Here is a 20,624-nt window from a genome sequence, read left to right on the forward strand (position 1 = left end):
GATGACCTAACACATCATATCATGATTCCCCTCCTTCTTGTCAGTATTCCCAACCCTTTAAATATTGTTTAGAACCTTCCCATTTCATATTTTATCAGTTCACTTCATTTTCATCATTCTTCCTTAACAACACCCTTCAAACGTGTCAGTTCTCTTCTTTTCCACTCTTACCACAATCTTGACTGACATCTGTAGAATGCTGTGCTCCATACACATTTTCTCAGAATTTATTCCTCATATTAAGCCCAGTTTTTTTTAGTTAGTAGACCTCTTTGGGTGAAGAGTGCTCTCTTTGCCTGTTCTAGTCTAGATCTACATCTACGAACATACTCTGCAATCCACTGAGAAATGTATGGCAGAGGGACTTCCCACTGTAATACGTGTAACAGTTTTTGTCTGGTTCCATTTGTGTAGGGAGCGTGTTTAATATGGCTGCTTAAATGCCTCTGTGCTCACTCTAAATTATTTGATTTTGTCTTTGTAGTTCCTATGGCAGTGGTATATAGGGAACTTTGGTATATTCCTAGATTCGTTACTTAATCCTGTTTCTTAGAACTTTGAATGTAGGCTTTTGAGAGACAAGTTGGCCTTTAAACACCTGTCAGTTTGGATTATACAGTATATTTGTAATGCTCTTCCATGGGGTAAAAAAACTATCAGCATCTGTGCTGCTCCTCCCTGTATGTGTTCAGTGTCCCAGGGTAGTCCTATTTGGCATGGGTCCCACATACTTTAACAATATTCTAGGACACATCACATGAGAATCTCCTAAACAATCTTGTTTGTAGACTGATTGCATCTTATCAGCATACTGTCAATTAACTGAGATCTGCCACTTGGTTTGGCTCGGACTGTAAACCTGCGTGGTTACTCCAGCTTTACCAAGGACTGTGAACCTACGTGATCACTCCAAACTGTGACCTTATGTGATCACTCCCACAAGTTGTTACACTCAGGTGATTGTATCGGTTGACTGATTCCAGCTATTAGGAAGTAAAGAAATACTGCATCCAATTGATTACTTCATTCTATGGCTTTCAGAATGTCATCTAGTTAACATTCGAGTTTGGGTTTCGCGTGGCCAACGTTTTTTGAATCCATGCTGGTTGGCATGAAACATGTCATTCTGTCTAGGATAGCTCATTATGATTGAGATCACAATATGTTCTAATTTTCAGTATGACACACTCTGCAGCTGCGATGAAGTTTTTGAAAGATGCCTTCAGCTGCCATTCTCTTTATTTCATGTACGATTGTACAATTTTGGTCATAGGCCATTTTCAAATATCGAAAATGGAAGCATTATACATTGCATACATTAATGACACTTGTGATGTTGATGTGGAAAAAGTCATATCTGTAGATATACTAGGTGCATTATAACTTACTTTATGGATGATTTTTTTTGTAGTAAATTATGTCATATATGTCATTGCTCTTATGACTCCATGTTATGCTCATAAAATAAATCCGAGATGTTTTACGCTATTTTAGGAGCATGTTACTTTCGAGCAGTTGTTGCAAAGGCTTTTATATATAAGGTCCATGTTTGAAAGTATGTAACACTAGGAAGATTATAACTGTTTTACAGAAATTTTTGATTAACCTGCATAAGCTTTTGTTCTCAATTTTAATTGTTCATCACTGGTGTAAATATGACTGTATGTAATTTCTTTAAAATAACTTGTAAATATTTGTTTGTTCTTTTACTGTGGGAGCATATCACTTTTGAATAGTTAGTACAAAGATCTTATGTATAAAATCCATTCCAGTACTCTAATGAAACAATACGGAAAACTATGAGAGACGAGTAAAAACTGCTTTATGGTTGCGTGATGTTTCGCAGTACAGTTATATTTATTAATGTGTGTAGCGATAATTATACGTTCTGCGGTTCTGTAATGCTTTGCTGTAGAACTGGTAAAACATTGTCTAGGAATTTCCCATTTCACAGGTAGTTTTGCTCATTTAAAACTCTGTCTCACTGATCTTTTAAATGGATGTAAATTTCAATTTCTTCCATTTCATCCATGATTTTTCCTTTCTGTAACTTATGTAATATTTGGAGTGATCCATCTGCATTAGGTATTTTGTAGTTGGTGTCTTTTAAGTGTGCAGCAAATGTAGATGGATTATTTTCGCTTATTGTCGTGTTTTCTTTAAATCGTGTACTAACTTTTCTTCCCGTTTGTCCTAAATAAAATTTTGGGCCTTCTTCACAGTTAATTTTGTAAATTACTGATTGCAAAAATGGTTCTGATTTTGGTGATATGTGTCTCAATAATCATTGTAGATTGTTGGTGGTACTGTAGCTGGAGTATAATTTTGTGTTCTTGAAACATCGAGTGATTTTGTTGGAAATATACCTAGATATGGCCATACAAGAACTTTATTTTTCTCTGGTTCTTTTTTGTCTCTGGTTAAAGTTATTTCATCTATGGAACTGGCATGTGTTTGATTGGTTTTCTTTTTGAATAATGTGTCTGCTAAGTTTTTAAGATAACCATTACTTTTTGCTACATTTCGAAGAAGATCTAGTTCTTTCTCAATTTTTTCTTTTTTCAGTGGTAAGTTGTTTAATCTATGTAACATAGAATGAAAATAGTTGAGCTTGTGTGCTCTCTGGTGGCATGACTGATTGTGGATAATTATGTCTGTTGTTGTTGATGTACAAAAAATATCGAATATGTGTTAAGATTTTTCGTTTGGAATTTTTAATTCCAAACAGTTTATGCTCTTTTTTTTCTCTTTCGATAGTGAAATTAATTTTTGAAGGAAACTGTTGAATTGTGAATGCACGACACTACTCTCATCTATTGTACCATCGAATAGGATTAAAATCTCATTGACATATCTATAGTAATAAAGGACTTTTTTGGCTGTTTGAGTGAACTTCTTAAAAAAAATTTCGTCTTAAGTGTTTACGAAAACATCAGTTAATGTACCTGCTAGGCATGAGCACATTGCTACTCCATCTTTTTAGAGATAAATTTTGTTCTGAAATGAGAAATAATTATAGGAAGTGATTAATTGTGCAAGTTCTATTATTTCACAAATGTCTACTTGAGTGATTTTCTTATGTATGAGAAAGTTGTTTTTAATTATATCTGTTGTTTCAAATGTGCTCCCACAGTAAAAGAACAAATATTTACAAGTTATTTTAAAGAAATTACATACAGTCATATTTACACCAATGATGAATGATAATTAAATATAATTGAGAACGAAAGCATATGCAGGCTAATTAACAAATTTGTGTAAAATAGTTATAATCTTCCTGGTGTTAAGTACGTTAAAACATAGGTGTTACATATAAGAGCTTCGCAACAACTACTTGAAAGTAATTTGCTCCTAAAATAGTGTAAAACATCTTGAATTTATTTTATGAGCATAACATGAAGTCATAGGAGCAGTGGCATACATGGCATAATTTACTACTAAAAAATCATCTGTGAAGTAAGTTACAATGCACCTAGTATAGCTACAGATATGACTTGTTCCTACATCAAAATCCAGGTGTCACTAATGTATCCAATGTATAACACTTTCCTTTTAGATACTTGAGAATGGCCTAAGGTTGAAACTGTGCAATCTTACAAGAACTGAAGAGAATGGCAGCTGACAACAGATGGCCGTCAGTGTGATGGCTTATATCATGTAACTGGATAGAAAAATAATGTACGCACCAAGTGGCGGCAGGAGTACAAACACATATAAAGGTTAAGGAAATGTGATTGTTTGGTAGTATTGTGGGTCACTTCTGTTACACTTTTTGTAGTTGGATGTGACCTGTGCTTTCTTCTGGCTATGTTTTTGTTTGTTTGAGGGATTTATGGTATATACTGTATTTACAAGAATCTAATGTGCTATGGAATGTAATGCACATACCAATTTTAAAAATTAAATTAATAAAAAAACGGAATTTTGGCACATCACTGGTAGGGTGTTTTTGTGTTGTTGAAATTTATTTTACAATGGTAACTTTATTTCAAACAATAGCTGTGAAAAGTTTATTTATACTAACATCCAGGGGTTGTAATACAGGAATAATAACAAGGCCATTGGGTAGGCTGTGGATCTACTTTTTTACGTCGTCAGTGAGGTGACCACAAAATGCATCATGACAGATCATTGATGGTTGCTTGGAAAGCCCACCAGGACAGAGTTCCCACACGTTTTGGAGCCAGTCAGGCATCAAAGTTCCAGCCATCCATTTCTTCTCTTGATTCCGAACAATGATGTCATCCGGGAACAGCTTTCAATTTTTTGGTGTCTTGGGGCTTGTTTTTTGCTTGAAGATTAAAAAAGGGGGAAGTTTGTTTCCATATGCTGTGATTGCCAGCATTACTGCTACACACTGTTTTTCACGCCCAGATGTTTTGATGGTAACTTCTTTTGTACCCTTTCATCAGTCATGTAATTGCATGGCATATCAAACCAAATTGCAGTCTCATCAACGTTGCCTATTGGGCTCATCAAAAATTCTTCCCTTTCTGAAGTGTGATAACGTACCGCTGAAATTCTTGAAGTTTCTTCTCAAAATCCTGTAGAAGCTTTTGGCATATTGTTGTACGGCATCACAGAGATAAGCCCGCTCATTTCATAAAGCTATCAACCCATCCCCGGCTAGCCTTAAACTCTTGCTTCATTATATTAAAAGCTGCAGCCACCTCTTTTGCTTTTTTTTATTTTGGTGTCACTGGTCACAGGTTGCCCGTTCTTCCTCCTTTCTCGGACGAATTCCAAAACATTTACTTCAACATCAGGATGTCTTCCTTTTCGAGGTCCAGTGAATTTCTTTCTGGAAGCAGTAGTAGCAAATAATCCCAATTTCTGTTTCTTCCATAAGCGAACATTACTCTCGGCTACATTGAACTCTCTTCCTGCCCTTCTGTTATCATGTTTTTCAGCATAAAGAATTGGCTAACGTTTAAAAGTAGCTCCATACGATATTCTTCTCTGCTTGCTAGTTCTGCATGGTTTGCAAGAGAGCTTCTGTAAAGTTTGGAAAGTAGGAGACGAGGTACTGGCAGAAGTAAAGCTGTGAGGACGGGGCATGAGTCGCGCTTGGGTAGCTCAGTCAGTAGAGCACTTGCCTGCGAAAGGCAAAGGTCCCTAGTTCGAGTCTCGTTCCGGCACACAGTTTTAATCTGCCAGGAAGTTTCATATCAGTGCACACTCCGCTGTAGAGTGAAAATCTCATTCTAGAAACATCCCCCAGGCTGTAGCTAAGCCATGTCTCCGCAATATCCTTTCTTTCAGGAGTGCTAGTTCTGCATGGTTCGCAGGAGAGCTTCTGTAAAGTATGGAAGGTAGGAGACGAGGTACTGGCAGAAGTAAAGCTGTGAGGACGGGGCGTGAGTCGTGCTTGGGTTGCTCAGTCGGTAGAGCACTTGCCCGCGAAAGGCAAAGGTCCAGAGTTCGAGTCTCGGTCCGGCACACAGTTTTAATCTGCCAGGAAGTTTAATATCAGCGCACACTCTGCTGTAGAGTGAAAATTTCATTCTAGATACATTAACATTGCTTCCACTTTTCTGTTACCACTGTTGTTCTGCGAATCAGTCTTCATTAAGTCTTTCTGTTTATTTAACAACTTAACCCCTACAGTTTTGTCCTCAGTCACACTGTCTTGCTCGTTAAGTCCACTTATTATGTATCACTTAGTACAAAACAGCATTTGCTATGAAATTATCTTGTTTTTTAATCACTCGTCTGTTGCTTGCTGCTGCTGTTGCTGCAGTTGTCATCTCGATTTTTCGTCTGCTGTGAGTTGTAATTCTATTGGCTAGGCGTTGTGTTTATCTCAATCAACTGTGTCCACCTTCATGCTACTTGGCTGTTCCTGTACTCAATGGCTGCTTCCATAGAACCCGCTCGCTGATTGGCTGCTGTCCTACTGTGGCCTGACACCCATGTGCTGATTGGCTGTTGCACTGCTGCACTGTAAACCGCTGTTGAGTTCACTGTTCAAAATTCGCGAGTCCTATTTTATTGTGGTTATGTACAATATTCCTCATGTCAAGGCACCATATGTGCCAGTTTGCCTCCTTTATTTCTTCGTTTGCTGTCCTCAGTGTCGACGTATTGGCTGAAAAAATAGGTGGTGGAAGTGCAGTACTGTCTACTGTAAATGATGTAGCTGACAGATGCACATTTACATTTCATAGTACTTTAATTTCACTGTTCACAACTCCCCAATAATATACAGTTATATGGTCAGTGCACTATTGTTTAACTTTCGATAAGCCTCATTAATAGTTTGCAGGCAAACTTCCACATACTGCAACAATAGTTTACTATTGAACCTCTATGAGCAGTAAAAACCTAATGATAAAGTTCACAGTTCGTGAAGAATAGAAAGGTACATATGGAGCATATACTGTCATTGTTTTAACACATGACCTGATTGTGTTACACTTATTTCACAGATGCATTGTTGTTGATCTAACCAAAACAGGTTCCTCGTCTGAAGTTCGGCCGTGGACTGACTGTCTTGTGACCAAAGCTTGGGCCCTTATACATCCACACAATAATAGGCACTGGAACAACACATTGTTCGAAGTTAAATTTACAGAAATTACAATTAAAACTTAACTCATTAAATTAACTGAATACGTCGAAATATTTGTTCCTTTAACAGTTTCTTCTACTACAAGTTTGGCCAATTATTTGTTTAAATGATGAAATTAACAGATATCATTATGCAAACAATACTTTTGACAAAACTGTTAATTACTTTGGAATTAATTAAGGGTGGCTTTGCTAACATGTTTTCGAATAGAGCCAAATAAATATTTAAAGAATGCTATTGTTTTGTCTCCCAAATGTTTATAATTAGTACAGAATTTATATTTGTTTATAAGTCAACAACAGAATTTAAGTTACGAAACAATAACTGATTTCACCCTATAACAAAAGATACTAACTAGGAACAGTCAAAAAAATTAGAAAATCAATTACATACATAAAACTAAGCACAAGATTAGATCTGGTGTTATGTTCTTTAAAACTGAGGGCCAACCTTTCTCTTTTATGAAAATGCAAATTATACTCGCATATGTTACTGGTAATTAGTTAAGAACAAAATGAATTTTAAGGAGGCAGATGGCAAACAAGAGGGGAAGTAAAATTATCCCAGCTTGCTTCGTCCCAATTAGAAGTATGAAATCAAACTGAACTTTTATTGTCACTCAAAAATACTTTCTCTTCACATTGGCAATACCAATGATACACGTTTTTTGCCACAGATGGAACAATCCTTGGACACCGACAAAAAGTACGCTAGATCCCAGTCATTGCTCACCTTGTTCAACTGCAGCACGCAAAAATATCTTCAGTTGAATGGACACCATAATGTTTTAGATTGAGATTATGGACACAATCAGTGCATATATTAGCATCTAGTGGCATTTTTCTGAAACTCCAGGCCATATCATTCTATCAAGGCACACTTCCTTCCTAGCATACCCGCTATATCATAATTTAGAACATTTTATAATCAGATTATAGAGCAATACTGTACCAAAACACAGCAAAAGACTGTAAGATTTTGTGATTATGTTGTGACTTGTTCCTTTTTGGTAAAATATTTATATTGATAAATACAAATGATTCAAATCAGGTAGCTTATTTTTATTCACACTGTATTCTAGTATGTTAAGTCATACCACTGATTGCAAATCTGACATGAAGACTTTCATGTGAGATTGTGTTACCATAGTGGCCAATATTTAAGTGTTGTTAGTTTTAATAGTGATTGATAACAAATGCATCATGTCCGCTCTTTACAAAGTAATGGTAATTTGGTGTTGCTTTTTATTTCATTTTCTGGCAGTAGAGTAATTATGCCATGTGGTGTACAAATTGCTCAGTCTTAACTCTTGGGAATTTTGTTGTAAATGCAAGTAATCTTAAGATAAGAAATTTTTTTTTTTTTAATTTTGTTTCATAATAAAACTGTGTCACTTTGAGGAAAATGCCACAATTGATTGGATTACTTATTGTCAAAATATCTTGTCCTTTTTATTTCTATAAAGGTTCATGGACTTATGAAGTTATCTCAAGTAAAACCAAGTGTAGAAATTCTGCAGAGCTTAGGCCTCTCTGAAAAACTTGCTGATGCAGATTACCCATTCACACTGGAGGGCCTTGTATCGTCATGCTCTCATGGAGAAGGCAGATCAGCTCCTGACAGACAGTTTTATTATGTGAACTCTAGGCCATGTGAGCCAGCACAGGTAAGATGTGTGGTTTCTTGCTTTTAAGTAGCATGAAATATCATTAACAATAAATATCTTAACATATGCACTATCATATTCTAAGTACAGTTGTATCCTTCATGTATAGTAGCAACTGGCATCAGAAAGTCTGCCTAGTGTTTGAAATTGGAATACAGATCCCTCTTCCCCCATCCCTCCCCCCTCCTATTCCCCCATCCCTCCCCCCTCCTATTCCCCCATCCCTCCCCCCTCCTCTTCCCCCATCCCTCCCACCTACTCCTCCTCCTCATTTGTCTTCGTGTTTGTTTGTTTTCATTCAGTCATGTTTAGTCCCTGTGAGAGATTGTAGATATTTCTTAGAAGCAAGTTTGCAGTGTGTTTCATGATTTTAGACATTGGATCCATACAGCCAACAGTATATCAAACTGTTTGTGATATATTGAAGGTGACTATGACCATACTGTCTTGCTGACAGTGCAGTCATGAGAGATAAAGCAATAGTGCCTTTGTATGTGAATGGAGGAAGGAATCAGACTTTGCCTTATTGAGGGAGCACATGAAGTCATCTTGGGAAAAAACGAAAACACTAATTTAAGTGGCTGGAAAGGGGTTTTCAACTATTTGATGTGCATACAAGGTGTGATTGGAAAGTTTTAAGAAAGAATCCGCTACTGCTTGCTGGTTTGGTGGACAGGTACACGGGGTGGGGAGTGAGTCGTTGCCTTGTCCTTGAATGCCCTCTGACAGGAAACTGTTTCCTTTATTCAGTTCATTCTGGCAGTTGGTTGAGTGTGGGTCTGGTAGGGCTTGTTGCTGGATTCTGTCTGTGTGAAAATGGACGTAAAAAGGCAAAAACGAGTTTGTGTTAAATTTTGTTTTAAAACTGGGAAATCAGCTTCTGAGACTTATGATCTATTAAAAACAGTTTTTGGAGTTAATTGTATGAGCCAGTCAAATGTTTTTGTCTGGTTCAACAGATTTAAAAATGGCCATTTGAAGATGAACTACAGTCCGGTCATCCTTCCACCTCCAAAATGAATGAAAATGTTGTGAAATTTTTTGTGTCTTAGTGCACTCTGATCACAGACTTACAATTACGGAGATTGCTGATGAACTCAATTTAAGTTTCTATGCAGTGCAGTCAATTTTAACTGAAGATCTGAACATGCATCTAGTGTCCGCAAAATTAATTCCAAAAGCGTTGTCAAATGACCAGAGACAATACTGACTTGAAGTGTGCCAATAACTGATTAATCATACTAAAAATGTCCCAAATTTGTGAAATAGGGTAATTACAGGTGACGAATCATGGGTATATGGACATGATCCTGAAACCAAAGTGTAGTCTTCGCAGTGGAAGATTCCAGTTTCACCACTACCAAAAAAGCACGGCAAAGTTGGTCGAAGGTGAAGACAATATTGGTGATTTTTTTTTTTTTTTTTTCAATTCTACCGGTATTGTGCATCATGAATTTACCCCTGGAGGACAGACAATTAACCAGGAATACTACAAATGTGTCCTTGAGCGTTTGCACCAAAAGGTGCAGAAGAAAAGGCCTGCATTGTGGAAAGACAGGAGTTGGGTGCTATTCCATAACAATGCTCTGGCTCATTGTGCCTTTTCCATCGTCGAATTTTTGACCAAATTCAAAATTCCTGTGCTTCCACGACTGCCATATTTCCCTGATTTGGCCCCTGTGGACTTCTGTCTGTTTCCTAAACTGAACTTTTCACTGAAAGGGAAGCGATTAGACTTGATTGAAGACATCCAGGCAAATACGGAGAGCATCCTTAACATACTTCAGGAAAAAAATTTCCAGGAATGTTTCCAAAAGTGGAAAACTGTTGGAGTCGGTGTGTTCAGTCAGAAGGGGACTATTTTGAAGGAGATGCATCACAGTAGCATGTAAGTACCACCATTGTACAATTACAAGCTCATTCTTAAAACTTTCCAATCACATCTTGTAAGTTAGAAACACAGGATCTGATTATAATGAAAAAATGGTTGAAAAAAATGGTGAAGTGTTGCATGTTTGTGGAGATGGGATGGAGAGAGAGAGAATGGGGTAGGCACATTTACAGTTCAGTGGTAGGAGAAGGATAGATTCAATGTAGTATACATGAGATAAAATAGATGGCAGAATACATGGAAAATCACCATCATAAACGTTGGACAGGCATGACAAAGATGAAAAAGTGTCACATATGGCACTTCAAGACGAAGGTAAACATTTTCATTATTTCAGTGGTGTTAACACAACTGAAGTATTGACCATAATTATGGATATTGCTTAGGATATGTATATTATGTGGACATTCGTCAAGAACAGATGGACATCTCTCCACTTACCTCAGAGTCTTCTACTGTGCTTGGTGGGACCATCACCAGCCCATAGATGTACATCGAGAAGCTGCACTGATGACAAACACCTATGTCATGTCTTCGATGGTGACAGTTGCTGTAGACTATCAGCACACTGTTGAAAAGGAGTAATCAATTTCATGTGATTCAGCTACCATTGGCACTGGAAGTTAGTGCCCAGGCACTCATAGATGACACAGAAACTGCAACTGAGGGTAGTAAAGCAAAAATATAAATTCTGAACTCTGTTTTTGAATGCTCTGTTACTAAGGAAGATACAGAAGTACTGTCCCAGGTTACCTCACACAGCACTGCAAAGAGGAATAATAGAGGTATTACTGTCAGTGGCATTGTGAACCAGCTGAAACTGCTAAAATTGAACAAAGCTCGAGGGCACGATGGAATCCCTATCGGCTTCAGCACAGAACTTGTGGATGAGTTAGCCCCTCTTGTAATCATAAACTACCACTGATCCCTGGAACAGAAACCTGCATCCAGTAGTTGGAAGGAAGCACAGGTCACATTCATCTGCAGGAAGAATGACAGACGTTGCCCTCCAGACTATTGTCCAGTATTCTTGACATTTATTTTGTGGGAGTGTATGTTTGGGTGTCTGTGTCGTTGTTTGTGAATGTCTGTACTTCTGCTAGAGAGAGAGCAAGAGCTCAAAAGATTTTGATGCCTCTGTGCACCACGCATAGGTCCATTGTAGGTAAGTGATTGCCTTTCCTTTATTGTATGCTTTTTTCCATCTAGGAATTTCCATTATTGTTCAATATAGCTTAGAACATTTACTGAGTGCAAATTTGATGAGGTATCTTAAACAGAACGGCCTCCATACGAATTCTCATGGAAGAGAGAAAAAAAAAGAAAAATCAGTCCTTTGAAACACAGTTTGTGCTATCTCATATGCATCCTGAATCCTATGGATCAAAGCAGTCAGGTACCTGCAGTAATTCTAGACTTCCAAAAAGTATTTAATTCAGTGCCACCCATATGGTTATTATCAAAATTACAATCATATGCAGTATCAAGTGAAATTTATGACTGAAATCAAACAGTGGAAAATCCAGGATGGAATGTAACAATATTATGAAAAGGAAGTTGATACCATATGACGATGCTGAGTCGCAGATAAGGAACAATGAAAAGACTGTCACAATATAAGCTTTCAGCCATCAAGGCCTTTTGTGTGTGTCCAAGTGTGTCATCTATTTTTGACACACACACACACACACACACACACACACACACACGCACACGCGACTGCAGCCTCTGGGAGGAGTGTGTGTGTGTGCGCGCGCGTCTGTCATCTATTTTCAACAGAGGCCTTGTGGGCTGAAAGCTTGTATTGTGACAGTTTTTTGTTGTGCCTATCTGTGATACAGCATCTCCGCTATGTGGTGAGTAGCAACTTTCCTTGTCATAATATTGTTGAAATTTATTACTAGATTGAGGATTTCTTGGCAGGAAGAGACAGCACATTTGTAGGGGTATGAAATGGAATGACCATATAAAATGGAGATGACAAGGCTTTCCCTTCCTAAAACCTGTATCTTTGAAAAATATTGTACACTTAAAGCTACATATTGATAATTTAAAAAAAAAAAATATTTCAGACCATCACCATCACACAAACAAAAGTGTCTGTTTTTATGTGAAGAGTAACTAAAACCTTTATCAGACACTTTTAAACCATTGGAATATAATAAAATTCTATCACAGATAAATGTCATAAACAAATAACTAGTGTCACAGTGCCAGTCTGGAATGGAAAATGTGATGTGACAGAATTCTTGCAGTATCAACGAGTTTGACTGCTTTGTCACACCATCAAGGTCTTTGAGCAGGTTATAGGCACCAGGCTCCACACAAGTTAGCTTGGGTTTATCAAAGGAACTGGAGCCACAGATGCCATTCAAGCCTCTCGGTTACTTATTGAGAAACACCTCTGAAGAACAAGGATATTCATATGTCATTCGTAGATCTGGAAAGGCCTTCGACTGTGTCCCACATGCATTATGATCTCACAATGTCGCTGAAGCCTACATCCAATGGGTACAACTGCTGTATCAAAATGTCTCCAGTAATATCCGATGTGCAGTGGGAACATCATCTCCTTTTAATATTAGTGTCATAGTACATCAAGATTCAGCACTGTCATCTCAGCTGTTTATCCTCTGTGTGGACACTGTGGTATACGACCTGTAGTCAACCTACCCTTGGTCACTCTTATATGATGATGTTTTACTGGCAAACAAACACCGTGAAGACCTCCATGAACAGACATAGTAATGGAATTGACTTTGTAAATTTGCCCTCCGACTGAATATCAAGTACACAGACTACAAAGAGTGTGGTACTGAAATCAATGGGACCATCAGAATTGGTGTAGAAGATCTGAAGAAAGTGGAGCAATTCAACTATCTTGTCTCACTTATAATCAGTGATGGTGAAAGTCTACTGGATATCTGTTAATACAGCCTCGATGAAATGGCAGCAGGTGATGGGTGTCCTTTGTGATCGCTGTATACCTTTAAGCATTAAGTCAAAGGTTTATAGGTCTGTAATATTCCCAGTCGCACTTTATGGCTTGGACTGTTAGTCAACGACAACGAAGCATGAGCAGGCTCTTCACGTGATGGAAATTCATACATTCCAATGGTCCCTTGGGCTTAGCTGATATGGCCATGCAATAAACGTCGACATTCGATGGCGACTTGGAGTTGCACCAGTCTCAGACTAACTAGGAGAAAGCAGGTTATGGTGATACAGACATGTCATGCGCAGATTCGATGGCAAGAACAGCTATGAACCTGGATATAAATGGCTGACGACCTCATGGCAGGCCCAAGACATGATGAATGGATCGTATCAAGAAGGATATGGAATTCATCAGTGCCACCCATGGAGAAGCCTTGACAGATCCAAATGGAGGCACATGTGTCAACAAGCAGACAATGCTAGTGCGGGATAAGCTAAGGAGGAGGAGAAGGAGAAACAACTTCTTTTTCCCTTTACATTTGAGAAATTTCTACTTTATCGTTCCTCCATCATTTCAGAGTGTAGAGAACTGTGCTGTTAGTTCCACAAGTTTTGACAATAAATACCTTTAAACGTATGATTTAGTGTCAACACTAACTGGGCACGCTGGAGTTCTGAACTGGGCAGATATGTGATGTTAGTGACTCACTGTACATAGTGACCTAGTGCTATCAGCTGAAGAATCTTTCTGCATTAAAAATGGGTAAAGCATCCCTGTGAGTTTTAATGCTCTACTTTTCCATTAGGATAATATTGGTAGTATTAATTCAAAACACTTCCTGTTGATATGATTCATTTATACGAATGTGTAGTTGTCTGTAAACAAAGTGAAACAGGACAGAACTAGAAACCTGATGTTTTATATGAGAAAATATTAATTTTATTTGGCTATATATATATATATCATTTGCTATATCAACAACTTGGTTCTCAGGTGTGCATATTTTTATTACGTCAAGGGTAAAAAATATAAAAAAGTGATCAACCCGTAGGATACTTTGAAATCTACAGTGTTTTACTCCTATGATCCTGCTATCTTCTTTAGACTTGTTAACCCAGCATACTCAGCCAGCTGTGAGGGCATGGACAAATACAGAGTCTGACAGAAATATTTCCTCCACCCTGATGAGGAATAAAATTAAAAAAAAAAAGTACTGCACACTTGACTTCTTTAACAACAGTAAAGTAATTTGAGAAAAATGTCATTCACTGTTGTGCAAGTGATACATTTAAAGACATGTTTGTATAAATATCTTTAAATGTGTGATTGTGTGTTGCCAACACTAATTGGGTATGCTGGAGTTCTGAATTGGCCAATATGTGTGGTGGAAGAGATGTGATGACTTGAGGTGATTCTGTATTGATTAATGGAGTGTAGATGTTTCTGGATGGGGAGTGTAACCACCGTGATATGGACTATGCCATTTACATCACACGGAGCAGGGAAGTGTATCATAGGTGCTGATCACTGTTACACAGAATAACAAGTGAACCAGCCAGCTGGCAGGTTGTTATTTTTAGAATGGTGCTCTTGTTTATAATATATTGACTTTTCATCTCGCTTAAAGTATATCACAGAAGCCCACAATATAGTCACATGACAAATGTTACGGAAAAAATTCGTGGCTGTGGAGCACAATTTATGTGGGATGCTTACAGAATAGATAGCATAAAATTTGATTATTGATTGTGGGACGTTTGCAGCAGGGTGTTTGACAAACAGAAAGTATGAAATTATTTTCTATACCAAGAATTCTAGTTAAGTGAGGGAAACAGAGATTCATTAATTAATTCATACATCATTTTTGAAAAATTGTATTGCTAAGGGGAGCTTTCAGGAAGAAGGATGAGACAAGTTATACATTAACAGGCTAGAGCTGCCACTGCTATTTCTGTAAAGTACACTAATAAATAATTAGTTTTTGCATTTTGTACTTCTAAGCAGTTGCTTTTGTCAACTTCTGCCTACACTTACTGTCAATGGATAATACACCTTATGGTAGTATTATCCCTAAAAGAATTAACTAAGCTCAAGCCTGTAACAAAGTAACTGTTTATCAAAAGGAAGGTACAACATTTAGTCAAAGAATAAGCACAACATCATTGCAAAACACAGCGCCTCTGGCAGCTGGTGCTGTGAAAACATTTGACAGCACAATGTAGATACTCACTCGCAACACCACACAACACTGCACTATACTGAGAAGCAGTGGTCTTGACTGCTACAGTGATGTTTTACCACAGATTTATTTGGAATGTCTTTCGTACTTGAATCAGATAGTTTAGATTATGTATGTTATGAAACATAAATCACCATTCAAAAATTCACAGTTCTGCAGCTAGGCATTTATATCACTTTGCTGTATTCAGAAAATGCTATCAGCTGTCTAGGTATGGAAAAGTCAAAAAGCTATTTAATTTAATCAAATACTAACAAAGAGATAGAGGGGCTGGCCAGTACTTACCTCAGTTCAGTACAGCCAATAGATACACAAAACAGAAGAGAAAATTTACGTATCCTAGTTTTCAGAACTTTGTTCCTTCGTCAGGGAGGAGATAGGGGAAAATGGGGAAGAAGGGGAAGTGGATTCAGTTATTCACAACCCAGGTTATGAAGCAACAGGGGAAAGGTAAACAGGGAAGGTAGCAAAGATGGAGGCATGGGTGTCAGAGGGAAGCCAAAGATATTCTACTGTAAGTACTGTGCCAGCTTCAGACCAAAGAGGATGCGTACAGAAGTAAAGAAGTATATAGTATAAAGATGAACACAACTTTGTAGGATGAAAAGATGCGTGAATGGCTAAAGAGGAAAGGGAAAGAGGAGAAGACTGAAGAGTAAATGGGAGTGAGGTTGGTTAACGTAGGTTCAGTCCAGGGGGATGGCGGGATGAAAGGATGTGTTGGAGTGTAAGTTTCCATCTCCGCAGTTTCGAGGGACTGGTGTTGGGTGGGAGAAGCCAAATGGCACGTACAGTGTAGCAGGTTCCTAGGTCCCTAGAATTATGCTAGAGGGCATGCTGTGCTACTGGGTATTGGACATCTCCCCTAGGCGGACAGCTCGTCTGTGCGCGTTCATGCACTTAGCCAGTTTAGTTGTCGTCATCCCAATGTAAAAAGGCTGTGCAGTGCAGGCATGTCAGCTGATAAATGGCTGTTTCACATGTGACCCTGCCTTGAATTGTGTATGTTTTACCAGTAGCGGTGCTGGAGTAGGTGGTTGTGGGAGGATGCATGGTGCAGGTTTTGCAGCAGGGTCGGTTACAGGGGTAGGACCCGCTGGGTAGAGAAGGTGGTCTGGAAATATTGTAGGGTTTGACAAGGATGTTATGGAGGTTAGGGGGGGCGACGAAAGGCAACTTTGGGAGGTGTGGGGAGGATATTGTCAAGGGATGATCTCATTTCAGGGCTTGACTTGAGAAAGTCATATCCCTGGCGGAGTAATATGTTGATGTATTCGAGGCCAGGATAATACTGGGTGACAAAGGGGATGCTTCTGTGTGGTCTGGGGATAGGAACATTGTTGTTGGATGGGGAGGAATGTATTTCTTGGGAGATCTGTTTGTGGACAAGGTCTGCAGGATAGTTGTGGGAGAGGTAAGCACTGGTCAGGTTATTGGTGTAACTGTTGAGAGATTCGTCACTGGAGCAGATACGTTTGCCATGAATACCTAGGCTGTAGGGACAGCACTGTTCATGATCCAAATAATTGATTATCTGTTGTGTTGACCTTTCTTTTTATTTTTTATTTTTTTCTGCAGCCATCCCCACAGACAAAAATCTAAGGTGTAATGTCCGGAGACCTTGGTGGCCAGAAACATGACCACTTCTGCTTCTGGGGAATGTTAGAGCTAGATGATGTGTCACCTGATGACTAGAATGTGTAGGAGCCCTGAAATGCTGGAAGAACATATCTATCCTTATAGCTAAAGGAACCTCTCCAACAATTCTGGAACCTCATTTTCAATAAAATCTAGATAACAGAACCGTGTAAGACAGTGGGGTAACACAACAGGCCCAGTCACCTGATTGTCTATCATAACACACCACACATTTACAGAGAAGATTTCTTGGAAATTTGTCTCCACATTGGGATTATGGTTTTCGTTGGGCCTTTGATGTGATTTATAAATGTGATTGATACTATTGCTAGTGAAAGTAACTTCATCAGTCAACAGTATTAATGGAATTACTTGCCAATGTGTAATTTGCCAGTGAAAAAATTTCAGTAGTCTACCTTCTCAAAGATGCTGAATCCACTGTAAATTATGTGGATTGAGGTTCTGCATACTTAATGCACACCATATTCTTCTGTGTGGAGCACTGGTACATGTAGAAATTCAATACGTGCCTGTTGAAGGCCTATATTGTATCAACAGAATAATGTTTTCGACTTTTTCCATGCTTTGTGTGTTTGCATGATCAGATGAGGGATAACTGCTGGGCACTGCACCAATCTTACACACAAGTAAATACTCTTAAATCTGATGCTCTGGGTTAGGAAATCATCTACTGTATTCTCTTCAGTCAGCAGCAGCATTTCCATTACAAAACTCCTACACATATGCCACATGAGCATACTCAGCATTTGTAAATAATTGTGGCATGATTAAGCAAATTGGTAGAATCGATTAACAGATCACAACCACATTTAAAAAATTCAGCTACGCAAACTCACACACAACTTCAACTTCAAACAAAAATGACAGTTGATAAAGAAACCCACAGCAACTGAAGTACCAGCATATGAAATGAAAACTTATCTCTGTAACCAGCTGTATCTCTGTAACTGATAAAAAATAGATATGTGTTATAAGAAATGTTTTATTCAAATTAGTCTATACTACTCTCTTGTAAAATATGTACTATTTCTCCTGAAACAATTGTAAAAGCAAAAATCATAGCTAAGTTGCGAGTGCATAACTCACTTACATTCTTGATTGTTATCCTTCTTTATATGATCTATGGAACATGATTAATGAATGGATAGAATACTGTCTCATTTATCTGACAATGAGCAGAACTTGTTAACTATCTCTTAGTGTATGTCCCATAAAGGATTCTCCACAGAGAAAGCAGTAGAAGACATCAGAAAAGAAATCATGACTTGAGTTGAACAAAAACAACTATCCCATTAGCGTATTCTGTTACCTTACCAAGGTCTTTGATTTTATGAGCCACAGAATTCTCCTTGGGAAACTAAAGGGCTGTGCCATAAATGGCATGTTTGTGCGTTGATGGACTCTATGATGACAAAATGTCTTACAGGGATGACCTCGGATTGAAGGAACATAATGAGGGGTCCCGGGATTGGAATGACGCCTTACCCTCTCCCTTAAAACCCACATCCTTTCGTCTTTCCCTCTCCTTCCCTCTTTCCTGATGAGGCAACAGTTTGTTGCGAAAGCTTGAATTTTGTGTGTATGTTTGTGTGTCTTTCGACCTGCCAGCGATTTCGTTTGGTAAGTCACATCATCTTTGTTTTTTGATGAATAAAGTATTTATTTGGACAAAGTAAGTAGGGGAAATACTTGTCAAGTAGATAACTAATCATCATACAGAGTTCTCTTTAACAATGAGAATAATCAATTTCTGAATATATAATTTAATTGAATAGATAAATAATCTACTCGCTAAGTGAGGGTAGGAAAACACATGTATAAAGGTATTTAAATTTGCAAGCTTCTTGAGCCATTGGCCCCTCCTTGTGACTGAAGTGTTGAAGGAGAAGGAAGAGGAGTTAAGGAAAAGGGCTGGAGTGGTTTAAGAAATGAGGAGAGTTGGGAAAGTCGCCCAGAACCCCAGGGCAGGGAGACTTACTGGACACAATGGGAATGACAGACCGATTATTGGGAACTGTTTGGAATGGGATTTTCTCAGAACTCCGCAAGAGGGAACTGGCATTACAACATGCCCTTGTTTCTCGCAACCCATTTCACCCTACATTAATTTCTTTGGTCTCAGCATTTCTTCACAGTAACTATTCCTTTCTTCATTCACTTTTGGTTTTCTATATCTTTCATTTTCTGACCTGCATATTGCCCCTGCCCCCACCCTCTAATGTCTACTATGTACAATGCACTTGTCTTTCTGCTCTTATTGACTCATGCACAAAGTTTGGGCAGTAATCCCTGTCTTGCATATTACCCTATCTTCTACCTTTAAGCTCTCAGGTTTTCAAATCTCATCCAGTGCAGCCCCCAGCTGTCAGTCTTTCCTCCTTGCCCCATCCAGTAAGTTTCCCCATAACCGGGATTCTGGACAGATTTCCCAAATTCTCCTTATTTCCTAAACTTCACTAGCCCTTTTCCTTTTCCTCTTTTCCTTCTCCTTCAACCCTTATTTATCCAGTTACATTATCGAATTCTCTGTAACGATCTCAGAATTCTCACAGTCGTTTCTCAACACATTTACACCTTAGTAATCTTTGCTGCTGATAACATAAATCAATTTTAATTGAGCTCTGACTTTCAAAATCACGTTATAAAATGAAAACACTTTTATTGAGCAGGTTTTGCCTCCTTGTCTAGGATTTGGAGTGGAGTTATGTAAGATAGAGTTGTCATAAAACTGAAGGTTGATTTGAACACTACATTGTTTTTCTAGGCATGGTACTATTGAAGGGTGTTGTAACTGCAACCAGGACAGTCGCAGGGTAGCAATGATGGAAAGTGCGGCGGGACCTGCAGAGTGGCCCGCGAACAACAACACAATGGAAGAGGATGGACACAACCAACAAAGGACTGAACGAATACAACAAGACCAAACAACAGAGTCACAGGGAAACAAACATGTCCACTCGTACACGAACCAGGAAGTAAGCAGTCTAGCACAAAGCGAGGTGTAAACTGACGTAAGCGAGATTAGACTGACTGGCTGAGCGAGAGGCCGGCACTTAAGTACACTATCAGGGGCGCCACTATTGGCCACTGGGACCACGTGTTCAACTGTGGCACCCTCACACTAAAAGCGGGCCAGGAGGCGCGCGCCATCACAGCTTATGGTGCGATGGTGCAGAGACCTCTATGGGTCTTCGACATCCATGACGCCTGGCGCGGATTCAAATTCCGCGGCGCACGCTACCAGAGAGGGGGCAACTGTATCCTAGCTTTCCTCTGACCTTTGAATAGACTTACCCAGCCAGTTATAGGGGGACTTACAATTTAACATGGGCTCTGAACTGCATTGCAACTCAGAAATATGAAGTCAACATAACCTTTCAGTAATTTGGTTGAAATAACATTCTAGGCAGAAAAGTTACTGCCTTTCAGTGGCCTAATTATTTTTGTGATCTCTGCAAGAGAGTTATTAAAACTAATGACTGCCTGATTATCTAATGAATTTCAATATAAACCTAAGAGATGTGGTTGTAGATGAGAAACTTATTTCTATTCTATGCATACTCTTGTAAGATTACTCACTGAATTAGTCAACAATAATTTGGGTCTACCTCAATCTCATTGCAGCTACTATCTGAGAGTTGCAGGTCATTCTCTTACTGG

General features: G+C 38.6%; 1 protein-coding gene across 3 annotated transcripts in view; it reads left to right on the plus strand.

The window, feature by feature from the left end:
• LOC126473471 (mismatch repair endonuclease PMS2) overlaps nucleotides 1–20,624 on the plus strand; it is a 143,344-nt gene that overhangs the window by 46,396 nt on the left and 76,324 nt on the right. For all 3 annotated transcript variants that reach the window (XM_050100544.1, XM_050100545.1, XM_050100546.1), the window contains one exon: nucleotides 8,037–8,237. In XM_050100544.1, the coding sequence (XP_049956501.1) occupies nucleotides 8,037–8,237 (201 nt within the window). The remainder of the gene's footprint in view (nucleotides 1–8,036; nucleotides 8,238–20,624) is intronic.

The sequence above is a fragment of the Schistocerca serialis genome, chromosome 4, assembly GCF_023864345.2.
Source record: "Schistocerca serialis cubense isolate TAMUIC-IGC-003099 chromosome 4, iqSchSeri2.2, whole genome shotgun sequence".
NCBI classification, from domain to species: domain Eukaryota; kingdom Metazoa; phylum Arthropoda; class Insecta; order Orthoptera; family Acrididae; genus Schistocerca; species Schistocerca serialis.